This window comes from Falco naumanni, chromosome 8 (assembly GCF_017639655.2).
Source record: "Falco naumanni isolate bFalNau1 chromosome 8, bFalNau1.pat, whole genome shotgun sequence".
NCBI classification, from domain to species: domain Eukaryota; kingdom Metazoa; phylum Chordata; class Aves; order Falconiformes; family Falconidae; genus Falco; species Falco naumanni.
This window is the reverse complement of record NC_054061.1, coordinates 30,412,955-30,433,814: the sequence shown is the minus strand read 5'-3', so window position 1 is coordinate 30,433,814 and position 20,860 is coordinate 30,412,955. Positions and strand designations below refer to the sequence as shown.

The window sequence follows — 20,860 nt, the reverse complement described above, 5'->3', positions numbered from 1 at the left end:
AATATCAACACGGATCGAACAGCATTTCAAAGATCAACAGGCATGAGCTAATGAAACTGTAGAGTCTAGAAATATCGCAAATATATCTAGTTTACAGATTGCTGTACAAAAAGCAGTTATAAATACTTCACATCTAGAAAAAATACACAGAACCTTTGAAATAGACTTTCCCTTACATATAAACAACCTTGGTAGAAAAAACAAACCCACACAATTACAGGCCAGCCCCCCTGCTCCTGGATATGTCTGAACTAGTACCAGTTAGCACCAACATCTTCCCTAAGCATGTCACGAACAGGAGCTGAGTTTCTATTTTTAAAAATAATTTTAGCGTTTACAATTTCATTAAGACCGAACAGGGCCTACAAAAGGTAACACGATAGGGTACATTCAGAATTTGCTAGGCAATGAGTACAGAGGAGGTGGAAGGGGGAAACTATGTTGCAGTCAGGAGTAAAGGGCGGCTGATGTAGTTCTTATTCATACAGGACTCCCGTTTATGTCAGGACTGAATAACTCTGACGCTCATCTTTCAAACGTTATGTACATGATTGATGAACACCAGCAGTTATCAGGCCTTTTTATCTCTTCATTTTCTTGCTGTGTCAAAAGTGAAAACCCTTCCGAAATAAGACACCTGTCGTGAGGTTGTAAGATGTGAAATGCACGTATCCCTAGAACACCTGTATGGAATTGCACTAAAAGTAAAAAATAAAATGTTTTGTAAAAGGGAGTCCAAGGAAGTTTATTACAGACAATTTGGCAGGCTCAGGTTTATGGTAACGCAGTGTTTCTACATACAGTTTTAAGACTAGGACAATTATAAATCTTCTTTAAAAAAATCAAACTTTTCTTGTTAATATTAACATCGATTTCTTTAAGTTAGTAATCTGCCATTACAGAAGCATAGCACCAATGTAATATTTATTGCTGTCATTTATCCCTACAAATATATTTTCCCAAGATATTTACAACTGTACAAATATTCACAAAAGTGCAAAATTAAGACTTTATTCTGTGTAACCGTTGGTTGTGTTCAGCGTTGAGACTCGCACATCACGATGACTGCTGTCTCGCCTTTCTTATTGCTTGAAGAATCCGAACACCCTGCCGTGAGTACAGCGATCCGGACTGAGATCCCCTCCTCATTCCCTGCTCACCTTCAGCTCCCTCACGTGCCGCAGTCACAGCCCACTGGGAAGCGTCTCTATACATCGTTTGAGCCTTGGCTGGCGCAAGAGGAGAAGCTATCGTATAGCGAATCACTCAAGGATTCTAAATTGTCCACGTCGTGCCTACCCGAGCTATTTAAGGAAGCTGCTTCTTTCTTTCCATTTTCTTCCTTTTGTCCTTCAACCTTGTTCAGACAGTTCTTCTCTTTTTCTAATAAAAGTACATTATTGCTGTTAAATTTATTGAGCGACTCCAGGGAAATTTTAGATAATCTATTCTGGGAATCTTCTTTTGTTTCTTCAGTTTGCTTCAATTTCTGTAATAAGTGAGGGAAATATTAGAAACATATTTCTTATAAAAATAAAGTTATCCTACTGTACACCATTAATTGCTGTCTTTCCAAAGTTCACAGGGTTAAAGGAGATAGATTGTTAGATGCTTAAATATCTGTTACAATTAAATAGAACATTAATGTCCATTTTAGGATAAATCATAACTTTAATGATTCTGCTGAGACAAATAGGACTCCATTTACAAAACACTGAAGTGCTATTAATGTCTTAAGTAGCAGATCCTGGGTATGCATGTGTTAAGCATCTCCAGCACCTTCACAGTAATTTACAGCTCTTTTATGAATACTTTGCTGGGTATCTAAACAGGTATTTGTTTGAGTTTGGAGTCTGCTGAAACAAAAGCTGCATAGACATGTTCAGAGGAGAAAACAGCATTTTCTGTAAATTACAGACACAAATGAAACTTGCCAGAGAATAACCTCACATTTTGCATGTGTAAGCCCATTGATTTCCAGGGACCCAAACCCTCTCTGACAGACAAGAAAGCAGCGAGACAGGAAATTATACTGAACTGGGCCAATCCCCACGGACCAGAATCAATCAGATACTGGCCAGGCCTACTCGGAGAAGTGTTGTAATTCTGCAGGAACACCGGACGACGTATTAGCACATTATATTAAAAATGCACAGTAGGATTATACAAGAGTAATTTGGTCCCTTTGTTAGCTACTGGTATTTATAATCAGAGATCTGACCAAGGAATAGTTAGGGAACATGTAGGGAGCAGTTCAATAAAAATCACCTGCTGTTCATATACAGGGTGTTTTGAAATATGCATAACGAACTTCTCTTACAGGTAATATTATCACAGAAATATGAGATAACATTCAACACTTTACATTCAACATTCAACAACCTCTCGGAGAGATAAGATTCAAGAATTCTGAGATACGCTGTCAAGAGTGCAAGCCATTCCCCATTTTTGTTATTACCATCAGATAGCAAAGACTGAATCAGTAAATGACTGTCGATCCAACACATTAATATCTTGGTTTCGATACAAAATGAAATGGTATTTTAAAGCACACGAAAAGGCAGCATGGCCAGGTGTATGGATGTTGTGTGTCTTTACATATGCAGTTCTAAAGGGGCATTAGAATTTTTTGAACACTTGAAGTTTCGAGTACGTCTAATGTTGTGCACGCTGTGATGCTTATCCTGGGAAATCCTGGGCAAGAAGATAACAAATAGTTACATAGTTGGTTGCTTGATTTTTGGCTAGTTAGGTAAAAATTGAAATGCCAGTTTGGTGACTGCTTAATGTTGCGATCTTGTCACATTTCATAAGCTAACAATGCCTGGATTAGGTTAGTATTTTTATCAAATATTTCAAATAAACTTAAGCAAAGCAACAGGAGATGCTAAAGTCTCAGTAAGTGAAAATTTTGTGTTTGGTTCATTAATTAATCTTCAGTCTAAAAGGTTTTAGGGAATGTTATGTTAGATTCTGATTTTAAATGACAGTTAAAACCAAGGTCTTCAATACCTGTAATTACAATGTTTTCTGAAATAGAGGAATATAACCCTTGGTAATGGGAATGAACCCAAATTTAGGATCCTTCAATAGAAATTCTCTACGATCTCAGCTTAAAATGTTCTCCCCTTTGCCCTCACTTAAAACATTACATACCATTACTGAAACAGTTTCATTTCTCTGTAGGCCAGATGAAAAAATTCTTAAGCATAGCATCAATAACATAAATATTAGCACTTTTCACTCTTCAGAGTACTAAACCTACAAGACTGTATGACAAACTAAATCATTTTTCTTCTTTTGGATATTTTTCCTACTTCACAGCTCTTTTTTAGATAAATTGAATGTGGCTACTTAGCACAAACTTGGGTCTGCAAGAAGACAATACTAAGACAATACTGCTGTTAGTAAGGTCTATGATAAAACTTTTACCGATTCAAATGGGCCCAATTTAAACTCTTGGGCAGGAGGAGCAGAGACACCTACAGTATTTGCTACACAGAGCAGTCCAGATGAAGTATCAAAGTAAGAGCAGCATCTCTGGCTGGCTGAGACATAGATTTAAACCACAGGACAGACTAGAGTGAATACAGTGGTATATTCTGTGTATATGTAACATGAAGAATTTATTATACCTTACAAGCACAACCTAGACTACAACCCTACTTTAATCACACCCTAGTTTCACATTTAATATAAGGCTAACAGTTTATAAAACATATTAGAGAAAATGCAGGGAACAAAACCTATTCTCTACAAATTTTAAGCAAAATCATTGAATCAAATTAAATTGAACTGAAGCCCATCGGTGAAACCCATTGGCAAAAAACAGAGAGTCATAAACAGTACATCTACAATACATCAAGATTTAAAGGAAGAACTAATTCTAGAAGTTGTTCTAGCAAAATTTAGTACTGCAATAGAGACAGAATTCAGAAATAAGTTATGGGTATTTTTGGATATAATTTGTCCTTTTTAGATGTCTTAATGCCCAGTTAAGGCATCTTTTTGTAAAAAAAGAAAAATAATCTTTTCCTTTCTCTAACACATTACTGTAATAGTATGCAAGTAAGTAAAGGCAATGCTTATGTGACACGGAAAGTAATATTTCATGGGTTTTCATTTGATGTAGGTGTAATCTGCTTGGCTACACCAGTTTCAGGCCACCTGTTGCTAATTTTGTAATCAGGTAAGAAAGTAGGGTCACCTGGACAGGACTTTTGGTAGGGAATTAATATTCTAGAAGTATACTCTGATATCAGTTGTGCAATATGTACAGTATGATCTTATCTCATGATTTTATTAGTACAGCTACACTTAAATCTATTACATTTTTCTGTTAAATTGTATATGGAATAAAAATATATTTGTAGTTTGAAAGTTAAAATACAATATTATAGTCCTTGACACATAAAAGAAAACATTCACAGCCTAAGCTCCATGAGCAAAAATAAAAAAAGCTTTAAGCAGAAATATTAATGTAAGAATATGCATAATCACAAATAATTTTCTCCCACAGTAACAAAACTATGTGTACTCCTGGAGCTGAAAAGTCACCGATAACTTCTTTAAACTTGGCATGTCAGAACAAATGTTACCCCAAGTTCTTTAAGGATTTTTTTCCTAGTTACTATAGATACAATTTGGAAAAAAGTAACAGTGTATTAATTTAGATTCATACTTAATTAAGTTTCTTATTTTTCATGGCAGTCACAATAGCTGCTAGATGAATCAAAAGGCAAAACCAAAGCAACCATTATTAGAATTTGTTTGATAAATTGTGTATGTGGTTAAGTAGTGTCTTTAGTTTGTTCATATAGATCTGTTACTGACTTCAGCAGAATCACAGTTATAACAAAGAACAAGGGTTAGCTCGAAGATGTTAGCATTGTGCATCTTAAAGTAATTAGTTCATTAATGCATTTGAGAGTCACACTAATGTGAATCAGCAGCTTTTCCTGCAGATAGGAACATCTGACAGCAGACCAGATGTGTTTGGTATCCATGAGAACTGGGTGAGATTTGGTAATAGTGTAGAGCAGCTAACCTCCAAGTCGTGGGTTCCAGTCAAATCTTTCCTGTATTAGTAGTAATTTTCTGCATAATTAGCTGGTGGTTTTATCACTGCAGGAAAAAAAAAAGGACTTGGTGATATAGTGCTAGAAGAGCTAAGACAGGGCCAACAGCATGTGCTTGCTCTCAGACAGGATTCTTCTCAGAAAAAATAGTTAAAAGCCATTTCAGCCTGAAGGTGTTGACTTTGCTGCTGGCTATTCTGCCTGTGTTCTATGAATAAATAAGGTGCCTGCTGCATTCGGTGTGGTCACTATATGTTTTCCTAAGCACTAACTTAAGGGAAAAGATAAAAAAACGTAGTCACAGATTTTGGTCTAAGGAAAAAAAAAAAAAAGGCTCAGTGCAGAAAAGGACTGTGGTTTTCACAGTGTCTCTGTAAAAGCATTGGCCTGTCATCCCAAAGCAGATCAATAGATAGCTGGTTTTACTTATACTATATTTCTGTATAGAAAGTCTGTACCGTTGTAACCTCAGGGTATGGGGAGCATTTGTGGTTCTTCTCTGTGTAAGTAGAGAGCTTCCCACCACTGGCATTTCTTAGCTAGTCAGTATGGGGTGTTTTTTTTTTTTTTAGAAGAGTAGAAACTCTGTCTGACATAATACAGACACTCATCACAAGTCACATCACTTTGAAATAAACTCATGAGTTATGAACCAGAATAATGTTTCCTTGTTGGCAACATCCTAAAGGGAATAACTAAAACCCATTAGTGATATAATAAAATCTGGCATGTCACTTCAAGCACAGGAAATTAGGAAAAGAAAACTAGCCTGCAGTTACACTGATACATTATAAATAGGTGTTATTTCTACATTAATACATCAAATCAGTTTTTTTTTTAAACTTTAAAAATGAGAGGTTACATGTGGGCAGAATGCATTTTCAGTGCTGTGTGTGTGATGAAGGACCAGTCACAACCGTAGCTGTTCTGAATGGCACAAAGACTCTGCAGGTCTAACGGGAAGGTGCAGGGAAGGGTGGGATGGTTCATAGGTGCAAAGGACCCCACAGCTGGCATGCAGAAAGGAACGAAACAGCAAGTCCATTTCTTCTAGATGGTAACACACAGAAGCCCTGATAGCCTGGAGGTCAGGCTATGCTTATAAGGCATGCCAGAGCCCAGAATTAGCAATGAACCATTCTGCAGGATAAATGTATTTTCCAGCTGTCTAAGTTTAGTTAACCAGCACTTTAAAGGGTTCAGAATCAGTTACACACAAAAATAAAATGAACTTTATTTATGTCTCTCATGCACCGGGCAATTTAGTTTTTAGATTAACACAGAAGCAAGAAGGGCATTGCTTCTAGTGAAGTATAACTGGAAAACACTATTGGGTAAAAACAACTAAATTGCTATGAGAATTAAATATAGATCAACAAAATCAATACTTAATTGTATAACTCTAGGTCTTTCATTTCAGATCTGATCTCTAATAGGAGATACAAAGAATGTTCACTTTTTATTTTTTTAGTTATTATTTAAAACTCTATTGTAAAGGAAAACTATTTTCTAGATTTTTAACTTTTAAAAACTTGTTACTTTGTCTGTGTATGTTGATCCCACAATGCTACTGTTTCTTATTTCAAATTCAGAGTTTTAGCAATTTAGACATCCTCCAAGTCCTGTAATTGCTATGTATTTATGACACAATGTTTCTAAATGGGATACGCAGTTGCAGGATTGCATAGGTTGCTCATATGTAACCTCGTAGTAGGACATTTTTACTATGTTCACAGCTTCTTGTAAAATAAAGTGTATTGAGATACAGAGCAGGATTCTGATCACAGATACACTGGTGTAATCAGAAGTAACTTCTCACCGAATTCAATGGTGTTACACAACTAGCCTGCCGTAGGAAGGTGTTACATGAAAAGTGTTGGTTTTGAACTACCGGGTAGTAGCTTTCTATCAGCCAGCCAGGACAGAATGCAATGGTAGGCTGTGTCGAACGCGAACAATCTCCAGATCTCATTTAACATCAGGTGGACAGGTAACACTCTGCAGTGAAAACAACTGTACAGTCACATCCAGGAAACCACAAAGGTGAAAGCTGTAACTGCATGACCTCTGCTGTATTACAGCTGAGCTAAAAATGTGATGTTTGAACTTCTTTCTCTTTAAAGCATAACCTTAAATAATAAGATAAGCCTTGCTCTCCCTTGTATATTGTCAGAAGCTTTCATCTATTTTCTGGACTGACAGTAAAATAATTTTTGAAATAATGAATCACTTTTCTTTTTTCTACTTGAGCAGAAATCCCACGATTATTTTGCTGCAGCAGACAATGACATTCTCAAAGACACACCATCAGATTTTCAAGATAAAGAATAAGTGCCAGCTTCTTTTCTTAGGAAAAAATACATTGATACGAAGTACTTTCAAGTTCATTAGTCTGTTCAGCAGTTTATAGGAAAGCCATATATACATAGGTAGGTATCATCCACTTGTGGCACGATGGGAAATATAACAATGACAACAGAACCAAAGCTTGCCTACTGAATTTAAGTGTCACAATCTACAAATGTATTTTAGTATCACAAGGAGAGCGCTTCTGATAATCCTGAATTGTAAGTAAATTATCTTAGAGGAAATAAAGCTGATTAGCATGAACTGTGTATGATTCATAACTGTTGATCTGGACAAAACAGCTATTGCTTAATGTGTAGGTGACTGTGGCGTTGAGACTCACGTTGTCTACAGCTTGAATTTTTGTGTAGTTTAGGACATGAAAGATAGTTTAGTGAATTGAGCCTTATGCTTTCAAAGGCATCATTTTCATAAAATGATGAGATGACTAAGTACATTCAGCATTTTAATGCCAAGAATATCATCCTCATAATTTACAAAGTATATGATTATTTTGTTGGTATGAGAAGACTGTTTGACCCGATTAGGTATATACCAACCCTCTTTGAACTTTCACATAATTTAATAAACAAGGATTTTCAGGTCCCAGTTTCCAGGTCAGGTAAATCTAGCTTTTTACTTTCTGCTTAGTTACAAACTGAATGCCACAAATGCAGTTGTTTTCTCATAGTGCCTCAGAATGGCCACTGGCTGCATCAACTGTATGCGGACAAAATTTATTTAAAATGGAAGAAGAAAATACAATTCTAAGTGGCAACACCTTGGAAAATGGTCACAATGCAGGTGCTCAATCAAGCATGTTGAGGGGATTTATTAAAAACCAAATCAATTCAACACCAGTCCTTTCTCCAGAAGGTAAAGCAAGGCCTTGCTGTGTTCACATTGGTGGAATCACCAATTTTGCTCCTCACAGGGAATTTACCCACTAAAAGCAATGCTTACTGCAATCAGAGGCTCATCACAAAGCATTAAGGAAGAAATATCCATGGTGAGAAAGGAAGCCGATACTCAGTTTTTAGAACCTGACAGACTGAAAATGAACAAGACATGCATAGGATACACTTTACTTTTCAACATCCTTTTAGCTTTACTTGTAGAGGGAGTTAAATAACCAAATTGTTCTGATTTTCTAGTGATGGGAAAAAAATTACAGTGAAAAAAAAATCATATTGACAGAAAAGATTGCTGACAAAGTTACTGAACTCTGCTTAACCATTTGAAGTTCAGTGCTATTCCTTGACAGAATTATGCTGAGGGTTACGTTGCCAGTGATAACTGAACGGTACTGGAACTATGCAGTCCTAAGTAACTTCACTGTTCCAGTCTTCATCAGACTGTATTTCACCACATGGCATTTAAGTATACAGAGGTTTGCCCTACTGAATGAAAGTCCTCAACTTGATGAAAGTATGGCTGATTGTTCCAATAAAGAAGGGGCTTTATAAAAAAGAGGTTACAATTTTATCCTAGATTAGAGGTTTGGAGCTTTTTTCTTTAAAAAAAAATTGGGATACTTACTCAGAACTGAATCAAGAAGGGGAAAAATATGGTTCAAGAAAAGTTTTTTAAAAATGTAATACGAAATGAGGTTCTTAAAAAGATAGATTCTATCCCACATTTGACTGCAGCAAAAAATTCCTTTCAAACTCAGTAAATGCAGGATCATACTCATACAACATATAATCTCCCTGACATTTTCAGTAATCGGGGTCATTTTTCTGAATGGGTGAACTGTTCTCAGACTACTGGTTCCTAAGTATTAGCTGTGTCATCTTCCACCTTTGGCTTTTTTGAACAAGACTATTTATTTTGGTAATTACAAAGACACTTATCCTCTCACTGTCTAGAGATGTCTCCGTTCCTGGTCTGTAATGTCTGTATGTCAGTCACCCAGCATACTGGTGGAAAATGGAACTGCCCTTCAAAACTATACTGCAGATGGTAATTGGTAGAGGATAATGATTTTCCTCACTAGTAATCCTCTCTTTTGAGTACTGGACTAGATTCATGTCAGGTTAGCTTGTGACTATCCAAGGTACATCAGCTGACCTATGGGCAAAAAAGGCAGAAGCAGCAGATAGAAAAGGAGCAACGTTATGTGGCAGCATCAAGAACAAATCAGCAGTATGAAGAAACCATGCAGAAATAATTCTCCCAGCTATGAAAACTGGCTTGCATGTGCACTAAGAGGGCTGTGCTGTCTGCAAGGGCGTTCAAAGAGTATGAATCTCTGCTGGAAGACCTGCAGAGGAAAGTAAGGGAATATCCCTTCTTACAAGTTTAAAAGATGATTCATAGACGTAATTTAAACAAAGGAGTGAACTCCACAGCAAATACTTTTCTCATTTTTAGCCTCTGAGGAGGACAGTTGGAAGACGCAAACAATCTTTCCAGACCCATCACTCCACCTCTGCATGACTGCACATTTAGCCACTGTGGAGGGAGCCTCCATGTTGGTGTACACAGTGTGCATACATCAGAATACCTTTCCCAAGCTCTCACCAAGCAGAAGTACAGAGGTGATAACTTTCACATTTGGAAACGGGATCTTTATTCTTAAAAAATTCTGAATTATCATGCTTAAATCCCACCCCAACAAAAGAGTTTATTTTAGGAGCCTGAAGTTGTCATTTTCCTTTCCACTCCAGATCTTAATCAACTCTTTATATATTAGATGTTTTTTACCTCTTATGAATGTAATGAAAAACTATTGCCTTTTCTTTCCTCTTCTGTGACACCGGGCGTCTGGAAGGCACTAATGACCAGCCCCCCCACCCCCCACCCCGGGTGTGCCCTTCTCTATAGGGATGTAGATACCACCTTCCCTAAGTGAAGGTTAGGGGATGTGGCTGGGCAATCATGCCACATGTTGCATTGGTCAGTGCTTCTGGAGGCAGCAAAGGAAGAGGCCCAGGTTGCCTTCCCGGTAAATCTGTCACAGCCTGACCTATGTGCATGCTGTTTTCTGACCCTGTGCAATGAAGACTACAAAAGTTGCTTTGTAATCAGAGAAAACTGGGACAGGATAGATGCAAATAATGATGCTGGTTACATGACTGCACTTGCCACCTCTTCTGCTGACATGATGTGTGCTATTTTCAGTACTGATTCAAGCAAAGCATGAAGTGCAGAATGGAAACCTATGTTTCAGTTCATCTGCCATCAAATCCTACATAACAGTACAGTTATTTACATGTACTTTCTAAATTTATGCAAACAATTTATCTTTGCTGTAGGGCAGAATATTTTGAGGGACAGAGACACAACATCCACAAAAATCTGAGCAAGAGTTTCAGATATAGGCTGCAGAACTAAATTAAAGTGGAAGGATAAATCCTCTCATGGAATTTTTAGTTCATTTAGTACACCAAGTTGTATCAATAAAGAGCCCATAGTATAAGTCAGCTAGAAAATAAATGCTATGAAGGATGTTCCATTTTATGTTGTTTGAATTTGATTAGTGATTAGTCTTGGCGGTTAAACCACATGGGAACAGTAATCAAGGTTTCTCTACTGCAGTTCTGTAACAACTGGAAAACACTGTTGGCTTATGTCCTATACCATGATGGGATATTAACCTAAAATCTAATTAATCTATGAATGAATTACGGTTCTAGAAACATACTATATTATAATCAATTTTAAGTGAGTTCCTAACAGAAGATAAGATGAAGAAAAAGCTGTAAAATTACCAGAGGTTGATAAATTCTGTTTACTATGACTGATGATTTTTATGGAGGATAATTTTACAATCCATCAAACTTTTGTCAGTTCAAGAATCATGCTGCCAAACGTATGCAGTAAATTAATTTTTAAATTTACATATTTATTAAAAATCTTATTGAAAACAGCAGGAAGTAAGCCTTGTTTGAATAATAAAATAACTTGTTATTCTACTGGAAAGAAAACAAAAAACCCACCCCAACCAACCTTCTATTAAGATGATTTTAGAGTAAGGCAATAATTATAAACAGCTACATGAATTAGTTAACCAAACAATGTATTAAATAGCCAGCCCAAAATTAATCAAGAATTTAAAAAACTGTTGGAAGATAATCAAGTAAAAATTGTAATTTAAAAGCTCAGAAATTAATGGCTGAGTTCCAGATGTGCTTGAGGACATGTTTGTTAACTCAGGTCCATTGGCAGGAGCTCCTGGATTGCCTCTGAAAGAATGCGGAGCTGCAGGTATGTCTGCCTGTGTGGCTTCCCCACTCAAGGTGCTGAAGAGGAGCGTTAGCAATCTTCTCATGCACATGGACACAGGAATGTGCCCAGTGTGATTGTGATGCTCAGAAAATCATTCTGTGACCTAAGCCTACTCTCACAGAACAGAAGTCCACTGTAAGAAGGTGCACACTGGGTACCTCCTGCTTGCTAAAAGCTGAAGAACCATAGAAACATCTGCTAAACAAGGGAATAAACAAAGACAACAAAGGAGGAAAGACCATGGCACATGGTACGGTGTGGCATAATGCATGAGGAGAGCAAGAACTACTTCCCCACCATTTATACAAGGAAGGACAAAGAAGCGTGCAAAAATGGTGGAACTGGGAAGCATGGTGATATGATCTGAGGCAAGTAAGGCACCTCGGAGACCAGCCGAGCAGAGTCCTTCGCTGTGTCTACTTGCAAGGTCTCATTTACCTATCTGCTATGTTACACAGATTTTCTGCTTCACCTTTGATGTATTACTCCACTGCTGTGATTCCTGTTCTGTCCATAACCCACGGACATGGTCCTGGTATTGAAACAGCATGGTAACCAGGTTTCATGTCCTCTTTGTTTCCTTCCCTGGTCTCACTTCCACAATTGCTGCAGTCTTCTTTGACCACTACCATCACTGGGGCGAGCCATTCACACTCTTAAAATACTTACTTTGTGTATACAAAATCCGTAAGCAATGCTACCCACATCCACCAGAAACAACCTGCATAATGATAACAATCGTGCTTCCTTGCTCAGTCTCTCACTTGTCTCATGAGAGACCGGGGTCAAGGAACAGGCTTCTCATTCAATTTATGGCTTATGGAGTACGTGGTGTATGTTCAAGTAGTGCAGTATGCCTCGTACCTGAGAGAATCTGTGTCATTTGGAGCATCCACCATGGTTAACCAGGAGAAAGCACTACACCTGTGCTTGTGGTGACAACACCGAGAACAGAAACAGGCTGAGATTAAATTTAATAATTTAGCCAGCGGATTAAAATATTGATGAAAAAAATACAGATTGTAACTAATCTCATGTTTACCAGACAACTCAAGGATATAGTCCTGAGTATTGTGACTCAGTAACCATGCGGATTAATCCAAAAGGAAATGAGGCACAGGGCTACATGAAAGGAATAGGCAATTTATGTCATAAACACAGACTGTAGATTATTCCTTTGCCCAGCTCTAAAGGATAATAAAAAAGAAACATTGTGAATTAAGTATGGTAATGCTGGGCACCAAGATGACCACTGCTGGAGATGCAGATGGAAGTTCCTGCAGCCAGGAGATTTATGTTAAACTTGCCTCCTCACAAAATTAAAGCAGTGATACACATTTTGATTAACACACATATCATCTGGCTGTGAGCCGAAAGGAATTTTAGTTAATTTCATATAGAATTATAGAATGGTTTGGGTTGGAAGGGACCTTAAAGACCATCTAGTTGCAACACCCTACCATGGGCAGGGACCCCCCCCAGCCCAGGCTGCTCCCAGCCCCATCCAGCCTGGCCTCGAGCACTGCCAGGGACGGGGCACCCACAGCTGCTCTGGGCAGCCTGGGCCAGTGTCTTACCACTCTCATAGTGAAGTTTATGGGTTTAGATTTGTTTGCTTTCATCTTTTAGACACAAGTACATCTGTTTGTGGTCTTGAGAACCTCTATCCTGTATTGTGGTTCAGCCAGTCATACAAAACGTCTCTCACCTGGATCTGGTAGGAAGCATTAGTGGTTGCAAACTCTCTGTGAGGGGCACAGCCTCAATACAGAAAGGAGTCAAGGACAAGTGTGCTGGACATACCTTTGCCTTTCACTTTTGCCTTCCCTGGATTCCAGCAAGGCTTAGGTTAAACAGCTAACAGGATCTAAAAGGCTGGTAAACATCTGTGCTGAACCCACCTGGGCTATAAAAGTCCACTCTTAGAATGTGAGGTGTTATTTTGACAAGGCTCTGGAGGCTTCTTCCAAGAAAGGAAGCACAATGAAAATGATATATTGAGAACCTCAGTTCTGTGGGGTCTGACCCCACTATTTGGCTGTGAGAAAACCTTTGTTGGGAACGATCAAAGAAGGAATTCAGTGTGAGGAACCACGACAGGCTCCTGTTCCTACAGTGGGCTTCCTGCAGTGACAGAATAATGTAGTATTTTTTGTATTGATTTGGCTACAATTTGTATATAAATAAAAAAATGTGCATGTGAAGTGATAGCCAGCCACATGAATGGATTTGCTGGACAAATGCTTTAGAAGATTTATTGACCTTACCAGTACAGAAATGTTGCTACAGTATGAACACTGCAAACTATTGTAAGATACTGGTAATACAGAACATGTTTCTATGCCTAAGATACAGATTATAATACTGTTAATGTAATAGGCCACTAGGAGGACTAAAATACAACTGGAATTCATGCAGACACACTGTAGAGCTAATATGCACTCATTTTTTGAATGACCAAAGATGATACAAACAGGAAATTTGGATAAAAATACAGAACACAGCAATTCCCAGGCCCTAGTAGTGAATGAATAATTTGAGAAGTGTTGCTGAAAATGAAAAGGCATTTGATATTTACTGGAATACAAAAAAAAAAAAAAAAAAAGTGTTTTAAGTGTTGATTTCATTGATAATTTAGATTATTCATGATTCAATTACTTGTAAGAATGGAATAAAAATTTCCTCCATGCACAGATATTGTTAGGAGCCCTGTACAGACAGCAGGACTGCTGAAGGCGGTACAGTTCTCTACTCATGCAAAACTCTTTGCAGAATCAGGGTGTGAATTTGCTTCTGACATTCCGAAAATTCCTCAGCAGAGGGGTGATGTGTTTGTGGTTAGCCTTGTAATGCAAGATCCCATATTGAGTAAGAAGGCTTGATGAGAATATTAAGTGATAATGATTATTTGCTTAGCGCTGCTATGGGGCCTTCAAAGCCCTCAAAGCAGCCTGCTAACAGTACTGGATTAAATTTCAAATGCAGCTGGAAGGTATTATTTATATTCTTTATTTAAAAATGGGGAATTTAATAGCAAGAGAGGTTTAGCAATTTGAACAGTCAGCCAGAACATCATCCTGATCTCCATAGTCCTGCACTCTTAACTACTAAGCTTGTCACTATTTGAATATTCAGTTTTTTCTTTGCAGGCAAGAAATTCTCCATGGAGAGACAGAGGCCTGTATTATTCTCACTAGAGAGCATCTGAAATGCTCTTCAGCATACAGGACCTGGCATTTTATCCAGTGTATGTGGTAGTTAATCAAATGTTTTGCACTGAGTTCAGTAGACTTTGGATCAGACTCTTGATGCATTAGAGAGATAAATTATTTAACTTACTGAGTTCCCCTAGAAACAAAATATTGAGCTGCAAACAAAGCTAACAAACACCAAATGGGATACCATCTGCTGCAATGAACAGAACATGACCAGTTTCCCCCATGCTTGAGATTCTTCCAAAATACAATCTGAAATAGGTTTGTTAAACTCCCAACTGTCTCACAAAATTGGCTTAGCACAGGTTAGCAAATGCTAATGCCACCAGCAACAGCAAGACAGGCTCTGGTATATCAGTTGGGGTTGTCTATCATTTTATTTCTTTGGACAGCCCTGTGTAAAAGCTCAGGGCTTTTCTGCTATCCAAAGCCTATGGAGCTTATGGAGATGATCCTGTTTGTGCACTGTGTCATCGGGCCTGCGGACACTGAACAGTTTCTGCCTCTGAGTAAATATGAATGGTCATTATCTATATAATGATGCATGCATAAATCTGAATTCTTCTGTCCTTTGATATCCAGACTCCATGTCTTACAACCTTCTGGAGGAAAAGGATATGGAGGCAAAAAAAAGCTCTATCTTCCACAGAAATTGCAGGAGGTACCTGAAATCCCAAGTACAGTGCATTCCCTACTTGGTATCTAAGTTTTTGGCTGTGGTGGAGAATGTGTGGCTTCCCAAACACTTTCACAGGCACAGACACTGCTGAGCTAAAGTGCATGTGACACTAGCGGGTGCCATCAACATGCGCCCCCTTTCCACTTAGAAAACATACTAATTGAGCAACCAAGTAGTTTTTGTGTAACGTGGGGAAAAAACTCAACAGTATTTGCCTTGTAGAACAAGACAATAAGATAAACGTCTTCATACCTAAACTTCCTACATAGCCAGACACTTCATCTTCTAGTATCACAAGTGATGAAATTACCATGAGCAAACAGAACCTCTAAAAACTATTATTTAGTCTTTATCAGTTAACCAGAAAGGCTACAGCCCTCCAAATTATGCTGCTTTTCGATGGTGACTGCTGTTCTTTGGCTTGCTCTGCTGCTTCTGTTTTCATCACTGTGCTACTAATGATGTCATAATGCAGACTCCATGTTTTTATAATGGATTTTATTTATAGAAAAGCTGTATTATAAATGTTGATCTTTCTGGTACCCTGGCTTGTTATAGCAGTTCTCAGTAACATGAAAAGAAAGGATGACATTCCAATAATAGTAATAATAAAAATATTCCGTAAAATGACACAGATGAGCTTTAGTGTTTTCCTGTTGCTCATACATGAATGTTATGGAAAATGCAACAAAGAAATGGGTTTAAAAATACAAAGAATTTCATTATGGTATGATCTTAACTGTGACATTGTAGGACTAGATTAAAACATACCCTGTATTTGGTCTTCCTTGTAACTCAGGGCAAAATGTCTGCTGATGTTCCATGACATCACCCATAAAGCCAATGTACAGAAGTATGATGTTACAGATCAAAATCCTGTGAGATGGAGGGAGAATACCTAAACCAGATTTCGAGCACCTATATAAACACCATGATTTTCACAGCATCCAAATACATGAATCTGTCAAAGACATCAGCAAAAGCTGCAGATTTTTAGAACCTTTGAAAACTGGGCAGCTGAAGTGTTTAAATATATGAATTTAGGCACAGCCATTAGGAAATGAAGCTTGAAAAAACTGGCCTATATCTTTACTGATTAGGGGCCACAAACAAGACTCTCCAGTTAGGCTATGCAGGGCAAAATAATTCATGCAACAGCAATCAGGAAGTGTGCTGGCTGCTTAGCTACTTCTGTTCCTCGGTTTCAGGCACTGTCTGAAAAGCTCTTCTTACATTTCAAATCTGCTTTGCACCTTAGTGCATGTGTTACCAACCAGTTTCTCAATCTGGTAACTTTTCTGCAGATACGGTGTCTTGGTGAAGTTTATACACTCTTGTTATAAGAAATATCATAGACTACTACTGCATGATTAACATTTTAATTTTATAACGCTCAGCAATATAATATATTCATATTTAATTTCTTCATTCCCACCCACTTCTGCTTTACTCTTCATCCACCCAAATCCATCTGAGGTCTTGTTTTACAGTATTCTTTATAGAGCTTTCAATAACCATAGGATATGTGCATATGTAATAGGATGTCAGAAAAATCACTTTTACATGTTTGACAGGCAATTAGTCAGATAATTTTTCAAATACTCACTTGGGGTTTTATTTGCTGAGAATAACACTAGTTAAGGGAAGTTCTTAAGGCTACAGCTTTTTATAATATGTAAAAGTTTTAGTGACCTCTATTAATGATCAGGCAAAGAGCGGAGCAATCCAGAGAAGGCGGCACTAATGGGAGCGGAGCTATCAGGATGTGTCTGTCATTGATGGATTGATGGGCAGTTCAGGCTGGGAGGACTCTGACAAGTGCTATGAAAACTTATATCACCCATCTTAGCCTTTGTGAAAGATAATTAGACATTTAAATTGTATAGCTATACCTTACAAACTTCCCAAACATCCCTGTGTCACTTAATTCTAACAAATCTGCTAAATCCCATGTTTATTTCTCCTACCAAATACAAACACTACTTTCCATTAAAATAATATAGATGCTGCACAAGTCCTGGAATTCACATATCGGGGCCTGAAAATACAGTAAAAAATAAAATACTTCATTTTGGGACGTGCTATAGAGTGTTTGAGCTCACAAAAAATATGTAACCAATATTTTTCTTGAGTATTTAGACAATCTGTGTGTCATATTGCACAAAATCCAGTATAACTTCTCATATAAATAAAAGGTGAATCACTTTGGGGAGACGAAAACAGCTTGTAGAACAAACTATAAACACCTGCAAATTATTTCAGTATGACTTTCGCTTGTATTTGACATAAAATTTGCCTTCTTTTCAAAGACTGTGTTGATTAGGGTATTATTGTCTGTACACACATGAAAAGAAAAAGCATCGTCTTAAAAAAAGAAATACTTTGCTAATATATTTTCAGTATACTGCCACAGTTTCTACTACCATCAGCTGTGTAACTTATTCTTCATGTATTCTGCTCAGAATGGAACTCTCATACTAAAAGATCAGTCATTTCCTACCCTTCCCTGCATGATGTTTGAGTGCTTTATGCAAAACGTATCACTGTTGTAGATGAGGAAGGCAAGTTTCAGCTGGAAAAACAATTCACACAAATATTACAGTATTATTCATCTCATTTAACTTCGCTAATCAGATACTCCTCTTGGAGTCAAAATATTTTCCAGCTTCAGAAAACAAACAGCTCACTGAATACCTCTCTGCCCTACTGCTCTTATTTTGATTGAGTCAATCCAATGTTTATTGTATCCAATTTATTTTTTAGCTTTTTCTTTTATTACTAATATAATTTCTACCATTACAACAATTACACTATCTCACAAACTTACTAATATTTATCATTTGTTGCTGTTAATGTGCCCTGAATTCCATTTTGGCCTACAGTGTTGTTATAATATTCCAATTCAACATGGAGAGAAATGAAACCTAAAGCTTTATTTCCAGAGATGGAGGACTGAAGAGAGTCTGGTTACAAATGACAGAAGCATTAGTGCACTTTGGGCCATGCTGCAAATCACAGCAGCTCCATCTGTCAAACCTTTGAAAAACAGCTCAGAACATTTTCCACTCAGGGAAATCACTGATGATACTTTTACTCAGCAGTACTTCTGGTTCTTACTAGACTAAAGAATCTACCTACTTACACCTAAGAGCCACAGTGTCTATCAAATCCTTATGTAATCTTAAGTTAATAGGCAAATAGATGTTATAGTGCTCAGGGTGTATCTGCAAGGCACAGCACAGTGTGATGCGAAGATACTGATGAGCAAACTGCGTGGGCTGGGACCAAACGTGGTGGGGTCTTATCAACACTCTGCTTATTTCAGCTACTCAGCCCTGCCGAGAAATGACCTGGAGTAACCAGGCCATAAGGAGCTGTGCTAACACTGCCCAAGCAGGCTCACTGTAAATTAGCTCCGTACAGCTCTGTGTTGCTCTGGGCATTTGTACACAAGCAGGTTTGGACCATTCCTCTGGGTACTCCAGCAAATGAGCTGCAGGACTTTTTGCCAGTGTGTAATATGGTTATGCAGCTCCTACATGCTGAAAAGATAAGGTTCTCTCTGTAATTTGAAATTACGTGCCGAGATGGTGGGACAGGGGGTTTCTGCTCCAGTGATCAAGTTTTTCCACTCAAAAGTCAAAGTTCTTCCCTCCTTACAGTGCCAAAGGGGTTATATTCAGTCAGCACAGCACTCCAGCTGCAGCCACAGGACAGTTCAATGTGTTGCCTTAAATCAGACAAGCCCACACATCTGCATCTGGCACCTGACAAACCACATACAAAGGCAAAGCTCACTCCGTGCTGTGAATTATTTGGGCATTTAGCGTTACATGACACTGTGCCATAGGCACTAGAACTGCACCTACATGCCAGTGATGCTTCAAGTCCTTAACTTTCCTCCTGTAGCTGCAGCTTTTCACTTCCTCCGCGTCTTCTCTCAGATTCCCATCCAAAGTATTCTCCTGCTAGCCTTGCATACCATGTGTTTTAAATGCCACACAGCCTGCTGTACTATGCCAAAGACTTTCTGTCCTTCACCAATATCCAAATACTCTTTTAAAACTCTGTGCTAAAAGATATTTGAGTTAAAATGTCGCCACCTACCCGTCCTCATAAATACACTAACCAAACATAAAACAGAACTTTTACACCAGCTGGAGAGCTAGTCAGAATGGGATGTGGTGGCACAGTACTAAAACTACTGAGTCCATTAGTGCTAGAAGCAGAACTGTATCAGCAGATAACAGCTTCCAGTTTTTTTAGGGTAAGTTTTTCCTAAAAATATCCCTTGCATACCATTAAAAAAGTTATCTTATCTGGCGGACTCTGCCTTCCAAATGTTGTTTTGCCTTGCCAAAGCCTTTTAAAAACTTAAAAAAGTTATGGAGAATGTTACCATCCTCCTTGCTGAGCCACCCTCCACTGCATGATTTTTTACTAAAAGTCTCAGCAGTGTAAGAAGCCTCAGTTGTTTCACCTAGAAGGCACAGGGAGAGAAATGAGTCTCTGTATAACTGCAGCTTTTTATTGTTGCCAAGCTAGCTCCTCAGGCTAACTGTAAGAATGTTCTTCCACACTACACAACATTTCTTTTAAGTGATACATGTCAAGTGAGACTTTGCTCCCAAGAGACTACCTAGCAGTCTTCAAATGGCTTGTTTTGCTGTCTCTTCACTCTACTTTTTGGAGGTAACTTTGATGGCAAGATACTAGAAACAATAAGACCTGATTAGGGATATAAGGCTCGGTAGCAGGTCTCAGAATGTGAACTTGCCCTATGGAGGGGGAAAAAACATGCAGGGATGTAGGTTTTGTTGATGTCTGGAGACATCCTAGCCTATTTCTAATTTCACATTTCCCCATGAGTTGAATCAGACTTGAGGCTAGAAAAAATATTTTTAATTCTGTACTACTCCCATGGGTGGTACGGTAAAATCTGTTTTCTTATCAGATCATGGTCCTGTGGTTTTTGTCACTTGCATTGTCAAATACTCCTATAAAATTCCCTTGACAATAGATCTTACATCAACTTGGGTAATTACTCAGACAGCTTTTGCTTTGACGGAACAAGTATTGCATCACTCATCTGAGAATCAAAACCCTTTGATTAAATAGAGAGGAAGTCTCGCAGCCCCAAGCCTGTCAGTGGGCAAATTTGACTGAAACAATTTTGACAAATGGAAACATGTGGCTTAAAGACCTGCACACATACCAGGTTTAGGGAACGGGACAGAGCTGTGGTGCAGAGTGGCTATTTCAGTAGTGCAGTCCATGCCCAGTAAGGCTTTGTGTGAGCGCTCTCGGTGACA

The 20,860-nt window shown here is 38.2% G+C and overlaps 1 protein-coding gene across 5 annotated transcripts in view; it reads right to left on the bottom strand.

Moving 5' to 3' along the window:
* Positions 1 to 601: 601 nt before the first annotated feature.
* NCKAP5 (NCK associated protein 5) overlaps positions 602 to 20,860 on the bottom strand; it is a 245,226-nt gene continuing 224,967 nt past the window's right edge. For 2 of the 5 annotated variants that reach the window (XR_005829347.1, XR_005829349.1), the window contains 2 exons: positions 5,048 to 5,124; positions 1,408 to 1,489 (listed from right to left, as the gene is read on the bottom strand). Coding sequence is in view for 2 of the 5 variants with exons in the window: in XM_040603862.1 (XP_040459796.1) it covers positions 1,208 to 1,489 (282 nt within the window). In the remaining 3 variants the exon portion in view is untranslated. Of the gene's footprint in view, positions 1,490 to 5,047; positions 5,125 to 20,860 lie in introns of all 5 variants that reach the window. The other 3 variants (XM_040603862.1, XM_040603863.1, XR_005829348.1) reach the window with 2 other exon arrangements.